General features: G+C 36.3%; 1 protein-coding gene across 6 annotated transcripts; it reads left to right on the top strand.

The window, feature by feature from the left end:
- Positions 1-1,343: 1,343 nt before the first annotated feature.
- Positions 1,344-13,266, top strand: LOC136839541 (probable serine hydrolase). 6 transcript variants are annotated; one of them, XM_067105764.1, is made up of 4 exons: positions 1,344-1,644; positions 7,779-7,918; positions 11,272-11,498; positions 12,242-13,266. In XM_067105764.1, the coding sequence occupies exons 2-4, from the start codon at positions 7,789-7,791 to the stop codon at positions 12,851-12,853; spliced, it is 969 nt and encodes a 322-aa protein (XP_066961865.1). In that variant the 5' UTR covers positions 1,344-1,644; positions 7,779-7,788; the 3' UTR covers positions 12,854-13,266. The 6 variants fall into 6 exon arrangements, with proteins under 6 accessions (XP_066961865.1, XP_066961866.1, XP_066961861.1 ...); XM_067105765.1 differs by lacking the exon at positions 1,344-1,644 and adding an exon at positions 1,918-2,339; XM_067105760.1 differs by lacking the exon at positions 1,344-1,644 and adding an exon at positions 1,925-2,280.
- The last annotated feature ends 431 nt before the right edge of the window (positions 13,267-13,697 follow it).

Genomic DNA, 13,697 nt, shown 5'->3' with positions numbered 1-13,697 from the left:
ACTCTAAAAATTAAAGAAGGATGAGTTAGCCTAGAAACTAGAGATTCAGCTGTCAAGAAAGGTCATCAACTTCAGGACAGCCTACTGAAAGGATATGAAAAAAAGTTTAAACATCGAAGAAAACAAGAGCTGCAGTTGAAGATATACAGACTTTCACTCTTTGGCACTGCAGTACAATGTAATGCATTTCATATGGGACCAACTTAAGCATATGAGACATTATGTACATTAAATTATTTATTCAATTACACTTTTTAAAATTTTTCTCGCTAAATAACAGACATAATTAATCCGAAATTAAACCAGTCTAATAAGCCTATGCATTTTATGTACGAAGCCAATAGTCGCTGTGTATGGGGGGGGGGAGGGGGGACTTGATAAAGGCTAACTATTCAGGTAATCTCCAACATTTCACACAACGGTGCCTTGGTTCCTCCTGTGAAGGTAGTGTTGGTACCTGAGAGTCTAAACTCTCCTGGTACCAATACTACTGAATTTAGCCTACACTGTCACGGAATGGAATGGAATATGAGGTCGTTATAATCTATAAGGACACATCCAATATACTGTAAGCATACTTAATCTAGCTTAGGCCCATAACCATGTTTTCTCTAGTCTGTTATGCTAAATTTATCATAATGACCATAGAGTTATATGCTTATAATGTTTACCATCACGATCTCTGAACACGTTAACACCGACTAGGAGGCTAGGATATATCGTATTAATCAGTATTATGGTTATGGTATTAGAACTGACAGTTCTTATTTCCCTTACAAGTATTAGTAGTAATTGCGTATTTTCAACATAGAACGGCACTTTCACGCGGTCTTGTTTACATGTGATTGTGCTCTTTCAAGTTTGTCTTTTGTGTGGTATCATATGCGTTGGATAAATTCTACTTTATTTTCATTTTTATCTGTAGACATGCCTATGAAAAGTCAAATGATAGCTATTAGCCTATTTTTATTTCCTTGTTATGGCTGCTTGCTGAAATTAAACCTGCTCCCAGTATTGTGATATCCTGGGCATTAAGGTAATGAATGTTCTAAATTTTCCCTGACTTGCACACAATGTAAAAATGTGGTTCCTTCACCCTTTAATCTTTTTCTTACAGTAGGACTCTTATCCTAATCCCATTCCGCCAAAGGCAGAGATATTTGAAGAATCATACGGCGTACCTCACATTAATCCTCAAATTCATACTCTCATAACACTCAGAAAATAATAAAGTCTTTAATTTTTTGCAAGACTTGATACTTCAGTATTCCTGATATGAAGAAAGAGTTTATTGTACAACATGGAGCTGCAAATTTGAAGGTTCTAAAGTCAACATACGAAGTGCATCTTGGTTCAGATAACTGGAAACCAGCCGCAATTAGTCTCGCATTGACTGGTTACTGATAGTTGTGAAACAAAAGGGCAAATCAAATTTTCGTTCCAGTTAATTCGTCAAATTCAGCCATTAGCCGGGTGGAACCTGAGAAAAATAGGAAGAAACATTAAATGGAACATTTATGTTAAATTATGACGTAATACTTCATTCAGATGTTTATTTTGCGTCTGGAAAAAGACCGAAGTCAACAACTGATGAACGACGTACCAGAGCGTGATCGTTACAGCTAATTAATGCCACATTTTAAGGTGACGGCATATAATTTAGAGTAAAAACTTGTATAATCCTGTGATACTAACCAACATGTCTTTAGTAGTGAAAATATGAAATATTAAAGGATTTTTTTTTATTCTGAGTGCTAGAAACAATAAAATTAGGACACTCCTGCAAGACTGTTTGGTCATGCAGCAAAGAAAAAAGGTGTTTAACAACAATTAAGTTTATGTTATTCAGTGTCTTCTCATTGATAATAAAAGTGTCTGTGATATGGTCCATTTTTCATAATCGTCAGTGCCAAGAATTGCCAAAGTCTGCTGACGTATGCGTTTGTATGATATACCTCAAAAGTGCTTGAAGAAAGAACATCTCCCTTCGCCACTCCCCACCCTTTCAACAACTCCTTTATTGCCCAAAGGAGTGTTTGTACTGTACCGTCCATAAAAAAGAAATTTTGAAAACCCCGGCCGAGGATATGTTAACTGATGCCTACTTTGTAAAATACGTTCTTTTCTTGTATTAACTGGAAACAATAAAAAGTTTACAAGAAATGTCGTATATTTACAAACATAGAGCCTAGGCCTATTGCAAATTGCGATTGCGTCATTGGATTCGTTGCATTGTCAAAGTTATCGTTCGAAGATGTTCGCCCAGTCCGAGATACGAAAGTTGGTATTCCAAATCTGAAGTCTGTATCATAAGCTTTTCAGTTTTGAACGTTTATCAGGTCTGTAATTGTCGAAATTTCATAGGTGTAGGCGTGGCCTTTTCGTTCCAGTAGATTTCATTAGGCTAATGCCAATTTAATGATGATGCCGTACGTGAGTAGCTTAGGCTAGGCCTCTGCCATGTCACTGCTCAGTTGCTTAAGGTTATGTCTGACCTAACAACCCAATTCTAGGCAGTGTGCAGACTAAGCCTTCCTGATAGGTTAGTTGACCAAGGTCATATAGGCCTAGGCCACTTAGGTAGAACTAAGCAGTGGTTCCGCATGGGTTATTACTTTGGAAATTGATGTTTCGTACAGTATTTTGGTTAGATCTAAGTTATTTTTTGTCGGTTGACTGTAATTAACCGTAATTAACTTCAGAAGTTGTACGATGGCCACCCTGGAATACTATCATGCATGTGCAGTGTTAAAGGGGAGGTTTTGATAAAAAGTGGGTAATTCTAAGCCGTAGTGCCACGGTGAGCTAGACTATGGCAATTGACGTTTTCCCATGTTATTTTACTTGCTTTACAAGAATTTAAAGTGATATTTTGTTGTCTGGCTGTAACTAAACTGTAATCGACCTTTGAAGACTACACTACCAACAAGGTAGATCTAAGCTAGCATTCTGCGGCGAGCCCCCCACCCCCCTCCATAGTTAATATGGCAAAATTGTAACTAGTAAACACCCCAAAAAATACCAACCTAACGTACCCTAGGGGTGTTTGCTGGTTACAATTTTGCCGTATTAGCTATGGAGGCAGGTGGGGGGTTCGCCGTGGAATGCCGGCTTAGATCTACCCCGTCATGTAGTCTCCAAAGGTCAATTACAGTTTAGTTACAGCCAGCTGACAAAATATTACTTTAAATTCTTGTAAAGGAAGTAAAATAACATAGGAAAACGTCAATTGCCATAGTCTAATTCACCACGGAACTACGGTGTAGAATTACCAAAAAGTGAAGTTTCCTTCACCGGTGGGTCTGGGGGCAGGGGAGCCCCAGACTAAGTAACACGGCCTGTTGGGTTAGGTTAGATTAGGGTATGTTAGGTTAGTATATTTCCTTTTATAATACTATTTAGTTTTACCGGTTTCATTAGCCAGTCCCTTCATGTGCAGAACCATTCCATAGCAACAACATGGCAGTCCAGTCCCTGTCCCAACGTATCCAAAACCCTGCGTTCCCAAAGGGTCCCCAACCGTGTTGGGCAGATATGAGGTTAATAATAATTGACCAACAATAAACACCACCACCTCCTTCATCAGCAACACTAAAAGTATAGGAAAAGTCAATTTCCAAGGTAATAGTCTGTGCGGAGCTCGTACTTAGAAATACTGCCAATTATCCTAGTTAATGATACCATTTACCTAAGGAAGCTTTGGGTAGTATGCAGAGTAGGGAGACGGGTAGGCGTTGGTTATTTTACCTCATCAGTTTAGTCCCATTCACCTGTTTCTGATATTCAGTTATGGGGGAGTGGGGTCCGGTAAGCGAGCCTCCCAGCTAGGTCAAGGAATGGCACCTTAATCCAGGTTAGGAAGTTAAGGTCTGCTTAGGTCAGCATACAGCATTTTAGGAAAGGTTAGGTTTGTCCCGTGTTCATGGTCAGATTTCTCACGCCTAACCCTGTCTCCCTACTCTGCAGTAGCTCCGAAACTTTACTAGTCTAGGAGAATTAAGTTAGGTAATGCTGTAGAATAGTTATGCATACTTTGTTATGCTCTGCACATTGTGATTGGTTGGGGGGCTCCTGGGGTGTGTGAATTCCTCCCTTTGGCAAGGTCAGGGTATGGCACCTTGGATAAGTTACATTAAGGGAAGTTGGGTTAGGATGCTGCCCTGTTGGAAAAAGTCAGCTGCTGCAAGCCTTGGAAATAGGCCTAACATGTACAAGTCTTTTACACTCTTTACCTTAGGTTAATTTGCATCATTCCTTCAGCCCCAAGCTGTAGTCCCTTTCTTTCCTGTTACTGTACCTCAGTTCATATTTTCATACTTTCATATTACTTTCCACCCTCTCCTAACAATTGTTTCACAGTGCAGCTGCAAGGTTTTTCTCCTGTTACATCTTTAAAACTTATACTCTCAATTTTCCTTTCAGCATTCCCTCATAGGTCTCAGTGCTTGGCCTAAGGCCTAAATCTTATATTCCAATTCCAGTTCTCACCATTGAAATGCATGCAGCCAACCAAGGGATACATCCTAATCTGATTTACCCTAACCTAATGTAAGTTGCAGCATTCCACTTGACCTGGTCCATTACTTATGCCCTTTCTGTATGTGACACTTCGGAAGTGCTCAAGAACTGTAGTGCTTTATGAAAAAGGAATTCACGTATGCTATGCAAAGTACTTTGCCTGTTGCAATCTTTCTAGCATAATGTTTGTTCACAACTGCTGAAAATAAACTCTCACCCCAAGAAATTTGTGAAATCTCTCAAGCCTATAAAATAGTACAGTACATCATTGATAGTCAGCAGGGAAAAAGTTTACTTCATTGAGGTACAATTTCTATATCTAGCCTAGGCTAATATCCTAGCCATTTATGTGGCTTAAACTAGGAAGTTTGATTTCTGTTAGCGTAGGTTTGGGGAAGTTTCAACGTTAGGCTATGGTTTAAGTGGGCTGAGGAAGGTTAAGTAGCTCCACTTACACAGTGTGATGGGTACAATTGCGTGATCATTATTGACATGGTAGACAGGTTTGTTTTGTCTTTTTACACTGTTGTTGTGTGTCTAACATTGCAGTTCTGGTCAGTGATAGCCTATCTGCATTTGTAAAATGTTTTAAATTTTTGATGTGTGAATGCTGCAGTAAATGTTTTTATTATTTATATTTTCTGTTTTTTCTAAGCAGTACAATATTACTTATGACCCAGATTATACTTTTGTAGTATGGATCTTTCATCTGTAGTAGTAATTAGGAGTACACTCTGTTTTATTTTATTTGTAAGTCTATATGCATATTCAACAACAGACTTCAATGTTTTATTTTATTTGTAAGTCTATATGCATATTCAACAACAGACTTCAATAGTGCTTTGTAAATTGTCTTCATGCCTCTATGATTCAAGTAAAAAAATAAAAATCTAGTTTTTTGCTTTTATTACAGTGTTTATACCGGCAAAAAGTAATCTTATAGGTTTTTCTGCATTAAGATACAGGTAGGCACAAGTATGGTCTTCAGTGAGTTTCTTAGGGCTTATTTATGAGGGTTCTGTGATATTCATGGTAGTTTTATATTTATGTCTAAATTTCTACCATAAAAATAATGAAAATAAAGCTGCCACAAAAATTTCATGGTTTGTTGTAATCATATTGTATCTCAAGATTAAAAAAGATTAGGTATATGAAGCCTTTAGGTTAGGTATTGTTAAGCATATGGTGGATTTAGATAAAGAAAGTTATGTAGTTATCCGGGCCCCTAGACTAGATTATGTATAATTATACTAGGGCATAATCTAGGAAAGGTTATTTGTGCACTCTTACAAAGGTTAGATATATGGGTTTCCAGTGCTAAGAATAGTAAGATGTTAGGGTTCTTAGACTTGGAAAGGTTAGGTGTTTGGAGGCCTTAGGCTAGAAAAGTTCTGGTGTGTGCTACACCTAAAAAAAGTTTAGGGGTATGGTGCCCTTAGACTGTGAATGGTTAGTTGTACAGGACTCCTAGACAAATGAATGGTTAGGCACATGGTGTGCCAATGCTAAGAGTTAGTTAAATGTCAGCTTTAGTCTAGGCATTATTAGTCCTATGTTTGGAAAGGCGTTATATGGTGACCCTTGTGATAGAAAGTTTACGTATAAGTTATGAAGTGAACGTGTGGTTGCTTTAGGACTGGTTAGGTATGAAGTATCAGGGTAATTATGTAAAATTAGGGTGCATGAGGTTTGGATATTAAATTCCAGGTATATTAATATGAGATCTCTTCCATTTTCTTGAAAGTTGTACAATGGTGGGGTTGGGACACGGTACGGTATTGCACTGATATTGTATTAGATCAAACTATATTGTCTCCTGAAGCCTTGCTGTTACTGACCATTCATAACATTAAACCTTTTATCAAGCAAAACTGGTGTGTGGACTAGCCCTTGATGGCTCCATGTAAATTAATGAGGCTTTGGTACATAATTACTAACTTGAGTTTTATGTATCCTCAGTTTTTTTGCTTAATACTTGGAAAGTTTTGAGAAAGAGAGCGATAACCTCACATGAACAAATTGTCATTGGATGTTAGGTTGTCATCCTGTGATATATCTTTGATATTTATGTTTCTATAAAAGTAGTTGGAATCATCTTCTTCATAGTGAATGATTCAGTTTTGGCTTTTATGTTTTGGGAAACTCATAGTTGTGTTAGGGAAATCTGCTTGTGGATGTAAGAGTAAAATTTAGTGATCATTGTTTTTGGGTGGGTAGGTAGTGAGGCTATTGAATATACCAAATGATTTAAATATGTAGTTAGGGAAATTGTGTAGACAAAATGCACCACCTAAAAAGCACTACTTATTTTTATGTTTTTGTTTTTTGGTAAATTTATATGTTCAAAATGTGCTTTTAGACTGCCAGTGAAGTTAGCTACTGTTCCAGTACTGTAGTTGTAATCAACTTAATTTATACAGTACTGTATAGTTAAAAATGTTAGATACAGTATACAGTAGCTTGTGTACTTAGGAGGGCGATCAGTCATATTTTTTATTAATATTTTAGTTTGGAAATGAGGCTGTTAAAAATGAGAAAAGGAAATTATCCTTTTGTTTGTATATTACAGTGTTCTGTAGGGAAATAGCTGAAAATGGTGCATTTATGATATGTTGCTGGTTCTTATTCTAATTCAGTACCTGGGTATAAAAAAATTAATGTCATTGCTTTAATTCAGTCTTTGACCCTCTTGTGACTAATTATCAATCTTATCTTATCACAAGGCATCTTACAGTTATGTCATCTGATTATCATAGATCTAATCTGGTTTTCAGTGCCAGATGTGATTATGGCTGTTGCATTGTTAAGAATGATATTGTCTTATTTCTTATCTTTGGTGTGAGTTTTTTTATATTTGTATGTACATATTTGTGCTATGTCAAACAGTGTTGCTTGTATTTGTACATGTAAGGGTGGGTGTTTTTATGTTTTCTTAATTTCACAGAACATAAATGAATGTGTTTAGTGCTACTCTGTACTACTTGCCCACTCTTGAGTGAAGTATTAGGAGATAATGTAACTTTCACCCTGAAATAAACAGTTAAAAATAAATTGCGTGATGCCACATAGAGAGTTATGGTGATTGTGTTTGCCATGCTGAATTATGGTATGTGAATTCAAGTAGATATTATTACATATGATTAGCATCTTTTGAATGTTACTATTTTTGCATTTATTATGCAATTATGTTGTTGGTAGTGATATGTATTGTAGATTTTGTTGATGTATGGTTTTAATCTTCTATGTAGTATCTTTACTAGGTCTCCTTTGATGGTTTTAACAAGATTATCAAACATCCTTAATTTGCCAAGGTCTGTAAACTACAGTTGGTGTAAGAGAACTATGTCGACCATAGCACCCAAAGAAATCAAAGTACCTATTCCCAGTGGCCACATAGCAGGTGAGCTTATATTATGTATTTCTCATAACATAAGATTGACATGCATGCACCATACTCTGTATATCATTTAATGCTGTAAATATAGCGTAAAGATATTGCGTGGTGCCTGTATGCCTGTGACTGTTCATAGATGGTGTATTTGCTTACATACAGGTATTTACATTATGAGGTAGATGCTTAGAAAATGCATACGTTTGTGTTATCAAACTCATTGTTAGGAGATTAACAAAAAAATACTGTGTTCTCAGTCAGTAATTTTTTTTTGTTTTGCATGCCATGAGGCATTCTATGACTGTGGCTAGGTGGCAGAAAAGCAGCTGTGATGCCATCTATTTTTTTTATTATGTTATGAATACATATTGATCAAAATTATCCTCGGTATCAGTCTCTATTAGAAATGTTTGTTGTGATGTCAAACATGATCAAAATATACGAGGATCATATTTTCTTACCTTGAAACTACTCTAAAAACAATTGCATTGGGGAAATATGACTTGGAATAAAATTTTACCATTAAAGGTTGCATTTGGGAGATCTGACTTGGAATAAAATTTTATTGTTCAAGATCGCATGAGGGAGATATAACTTGGAATAAATATAAGTGACTTACCAAGCAATTACATAGCTACAATCTTCCTATCATGGCAGTCTAAAAATTCAAATTTCACAGTGATGCTACCATAGCTAGTGTAGGTAACAGGGACTCGCCCACTGTCGGGACCAACAGGTACAACTCAGCGGGAAACAATTAGTTTTCTACCGGCTCCCAATCAACATCGGTGGTTTTGTGCAGCCCTTTTCATCATCTTTTGTATTTTTGTTCCAGTTTTGTTGAAGTATTTGGATTTTGAGTGGCTGCGTTTTGTTATTCTGTTAGCTTTGGTTAACACAATTTCCAATAATAAAGTACAACTCAACAGGAAACGCCAATTTGTTTTCTGCTGGCTCCCGATCAACATCGGTGGTTTTGTGCAGTCCCTTTTTGTCATCTTTTGTATTTTGGTTCCAGTTTTGTTGAAATATTTGGATTTTGTGTGACTTTGTTTTGTTAGTTATTCTGTTAGCTTTGGTTAACACAGTTTCTAGTAATTTAGTATGTCAGACTCTAGTTCTTCTAGTGTTCAGTGCTGCAGCGAAGGTTGTAAAACTAGAGCAGTTAAAGTTAAAGTGTATCAAATGTAGGGGGCAGGAGTATAGTAAAGATGTTACTTGCTAGTCATTGGGATGATCAATAGTGGAAGGTTTTTAAATCTCATTCAGAAAAGCTTGATAGAGATAGGAGGAGGAAAGTGGCTCTTAAAGCTGAAAATAGAGCTAGTTTAGAGGCTATTCCTTTGCCTTCAGTGGTTGAGGATAGCGCTATTTCTTCTCCTCTTATCCCTTCTGCGTCTCCCATCCTTAGCTCTCCTACTGTCTTACCACATACTCCTTTACCAAGTTCTCATGCTTCTGATCACAGCACCATTGCCAGTTGAATCTAGGTTCGATAAGAAGTTTGAGTTTTTGGCTGTCGCCACTTCTCTTGCGTTTCGGCACAATATGTTCTTGTTGTTTATTCTGCAGTCAACATTCTGGAGGTCCAAGTCAGTTTTTGCATCGCACTACCTTGAGGATGTTGAGACGGTGTTCGAGAACTGTAGTACATTAGGGCCTTTATCTGTGGCTGGCATGGTGTTGGGAAGGAAGCGTAGGGGGCTCTCTGTCCCTCTACTGTCTCCTTGCCTTATAAGATTGAGTTTAAGGGAAGCTTGTTGGTACTGTGTACCTGGAGTACTCGCCAGTTTTTAATGGTTAGGGTGGTGGTTTTTAATTTTGGTGGTAGGTGACAGTGTTGTTTTTTATTCTGGTCTGTGCCCAGGGCAAGGGCACTATTTTGTATTTGTCAGTCATCGGTGAACCTCCTTGGCTGCAAAGTACCCACTGAAGTAAGGGTGACTCTTGCCATACTGCCATGGTAGCGCTACTGCGAAATTTATATTATTGGACTGCTGTGGTATGAAGCTTGTAGCTATGTAATTGCTTGGTAAGTATATACAGGCAGTCCCCAGTTTACGATGAGGGTTCCGTTTTTACGCCGCGTCGTAAACCGAAAATCGTCATAAACCGAAAAATCGTCAAAAATCGTCAAAATCGTCAAAAATCCTAAGAAAATCTTACTTTTAATGCTTTGGTTGTATTGAAAACGATGTAAACTACATTTTTATTGAGTTTTTCATAAAAAAACCTCCAAATTTTGATTATTCTGCCGTTTTGGGGCCATATTTCTTCCGTCGGATCGGCGTACGATGTGTCGTAACCCCGGAAAATGCGTCATAAACCGGGAAATAATTTCTGATGAATATATTTGAAAAGCGTCGTAACCTCGGAACATCATAAGCCGGACCCGTCGTAAACTGGGGACTGCATGTATAAAACTTTATTTTATCATAAAAATGTCACTTTTGTGCATAGCCATGACTCCTTGACAATGTGCAATAAAGTTTTATTTTAAAAAAATGTGCTTTAAATACTGTTTTTATTAGGTCTGAATAGCATGCTAAATATGATAAAGATGATTATCACTATTGTATACTGTAGTGTTTGGGCCATGAGCCCCTCAGTTTTAGACAGTCTCCTCAATACTCAAAAAAACTCGAGAGAAAGGAAACTCGCAGCTCGTCTCTGTTCCTTTATTCCTGCCTCACTCAACAAAGATTAAAAAATGGCTTGGGTAGCCCACAGGTCCCATAGTTATTTTACGTATCTCAATTCATTCAAAAACTCACATTTATGGTACAGACAAGACACACAAATCATCTGGTATAGCAAATCACAGTTTCAACATCGAAAAATGGCAATAAACTGAAAAAAAAAAAAGTATGAACATGACAAAGCACAGGGGGTGGGAGATAAGGCACAAGGGATGGGTGAAAAAGATCTGATCACTCAAGACAAGGGGAAACTCAATATTTGTTTTACAACACAAGTACATTTACAAAGATTACACTCTCTTGTGATTGTCATATAAGAGAATATTTAACAATTATTCAAGATGTCGTTCTTAAGAAGGGTAGGTTTCAAGAATAATTAAAATGTTTTTATCCAGCATAACCACAGGATCAGGAGTGTTCTCTTTGGACAAAGAAACATACATTTAACATATATTAACATTTTTCCTTATCTTAAAATGTATGGGTATGTAGTTTCTTAATGTACATCTGTTTAAAATTAGTTACTGGAAGTTATGAAACTGTTGAATTTGGCACACATTGTTACAATCAATCCGCAGAACTCATTGTCATTCTTTACCCTTTGTCTTAAAAAAGTCACAATGTACTGCATTTGGGTATTGAGGACTTTCCAAAATGTTTCAGGTAAAATTTGGAATGAAGGAGGAATCCCTGTCATTGGCCTTCATGGATGGATGGATAATGCAGGGACATGGGATGGCATTGGCCCCTTCTTGCCAAAGTCTTTGTCACTCATTGCAATAGATTTTCCTGGCCATGGATTCACACCTATGATGCAGACTGGCGGATCAACTTTCTTGGATCTTGTTTTACTCATTGAAAGAGTAGTGCAGCATTTTGAAATAAAAGAGGTAAGCTGATGATTTTTATACATAAACAGCAGTTTGTCATTTGTTTTATGGTACTTTTGAGGAAACTCAAAAAGAATTATAGATTATTTTTGATTGGTATGTTTAACAGAATCATAGATTGTTTTTTATTGGTATGTTTAATAGAATTATAGATTATTTTTTGGTGGTATGTTTAATAATGTCTGTAACAATGTTTTTGAAAGTACAGTAATTACTGTATTATAATTAGTTTGTAGGAATTGCCGGAAAGGAAAGGGAGACTAAGAACGGCTTGTTCTTTGCTCCTACTTTTTTGCCACTTAACTGAAAGAAATTGAAGGGAAAGACAAACATAAAGACTAAACGAGGGATAATGCAAAGAAGTTTTAGTCCCTTCTACAGTACACTGTAACATGCAGGATGTATTATTAGCATGTATTTTAAGATACAAGCCAAATAATGAGATTGGTAGTTGAGATGGCTGTCTCACTTTGTAGTGACTTTCAATTCTACTAACAAGGCAGTTAACATTCAACATGTATGTTCAAGAATCGGTGTGACCTGCCAAAAGTAGAAAAATTAGCATTTGAAAATAATTTCATCTGGCTTTAAAGGACAGAAAATTTCTTCAAGATTCGTTTTGAGGAATGGCAGATTGACTTAATAAGATGTATTATGTAAAGGTTAGAATTATTGGAATTTTTAGTATTTTTTGTTGTTACTTTTTATAGTCGTGGTGATCATACATGCTTGATTGCTTTCAGGTGAGACTTCTTGGCCATAGTATGGGTGCTGGTGCTGCATTTCTTTATGCTGCAACATTTCCAAAGAAAGTAAAGAAGATTATAATGGTTGATTTAATAAAGCCACTATCTGTGGAGCCAGGAGATCAGCCACAAAAAACGGCACAAAGTATTTCAGAACTGATCCTTGCAGAAGCTAAATTAGGCAGAGAACCTCCTCGGTATGATCAGTCAACACTAGTGGACAAAATGGTTAAAGGTTATAATATGAGTCTAACTGAAGAGTCAGCCAAAATTCTGTTGAAAAGAGGGTCAATAGACCATGGAAATGGTGAATACTCTTTTAGCTATGACCCAAGGATCAAATTAAGAAATATACTATCTATGTCATTTGACCAATTAAAAGCTTTTGCAAGGCAGTTAGAATGTGAACTTTTGCTAATTAAGGCATCTGAAGGACCTTTTTATGAAGATAAAGCCATTTATGAAGAAATGATGAGTGTGTATCGTGAAAGTGCCAAGGTTTTCAAGTATGTCACTGTGGAAGGAACCCATCATGTTCACTTGAATGACCCAGATGGTGTTCTACCAATGATTAGTGAGTTTTTAATTGATGATATGGTGGACCTTTAAGGCTGTAAAGCAATTGTAATTTCATGGGTAAAATACTTTTGAGATTCATTGTAAAAATAAAATGTTGACCCAGTAATTAGTGAGTTTTTATTTAATGATAAAGTGGAAAATACTTATTGTATTTTCACTAAATAATAATGAGTTTGAGATTCATTGTAAAAACCAGATGTGATTAGTGATATTTTAGATGATAATGTGGGCATTTTTAAGATTTCTAATAGAAACCCAATTCTGATTTGTAAAAAATTTTTTCTGATAATTAGTCTTTGATTATGTTGTTATTTGTTAATTTTAGGTAATGATATTTCAGACATTTAAGACTGTGTAGCAGTTTTAGTCTTGATGTCCTTTTTAATAAGATTCATTGTAAGAGTTTAATATTTGTAAATATTAAAAGTATATTTTTTGTAAAATTGTACTTCTTTCTCCTTCTCAAATGACTATTTTTTCTTTTGAATACATCCACTTATCCAAGCTTTCATGATGAGTTTAAGTTGCTGGAAAAAAATTATTTTTGATAAGAAAAATGATAAAAAAGGATTGAAGTGCCAAGGCTTCTTTGATAACTGGATGTTTTGCTGTGTAGAATTTGTCATCTTGACAATTAAGATTGATGAAAGTATGTTTTATGAGTATGATGGATAAAGTTGAGTAAAACTTGTCAACAGCATTATCTGTTATGAGTGAAATGTATGCATTTATTGCAGCTTTTTTCCTAAATTAGGGCTGAATGACCTCATGGGTCCCAGTGCTTGGCCTTTTGGCCTAAATTCTATATTTCAGTCCAAACGGCTGCCCAGCAAAGTCAGGTAACAGATATCCTAGTAGAGTACTCAATACAGTG

The sequence above is a fragment of the Macrobrachium rosenbergii genome, chromosome 6 (genome assembly GCF_040412425.1).
Source record: "Macrobrachium rosenbergii isolate ZJJX-2024 chromosome 6, ASM4041242v1, whole genome shotgun sequence".
Taxonomy (NCBI): domain Eukaryota; kingdom Metazoa; phylum Arthropoda; class Malacostraca; order Decapoda; family Palaemonidae; genus Macrobrachium; species Macrobrachium rosenbergii.
This window is presented reverse-complemented; position numbering and strand designations above follow the sequence as displayed.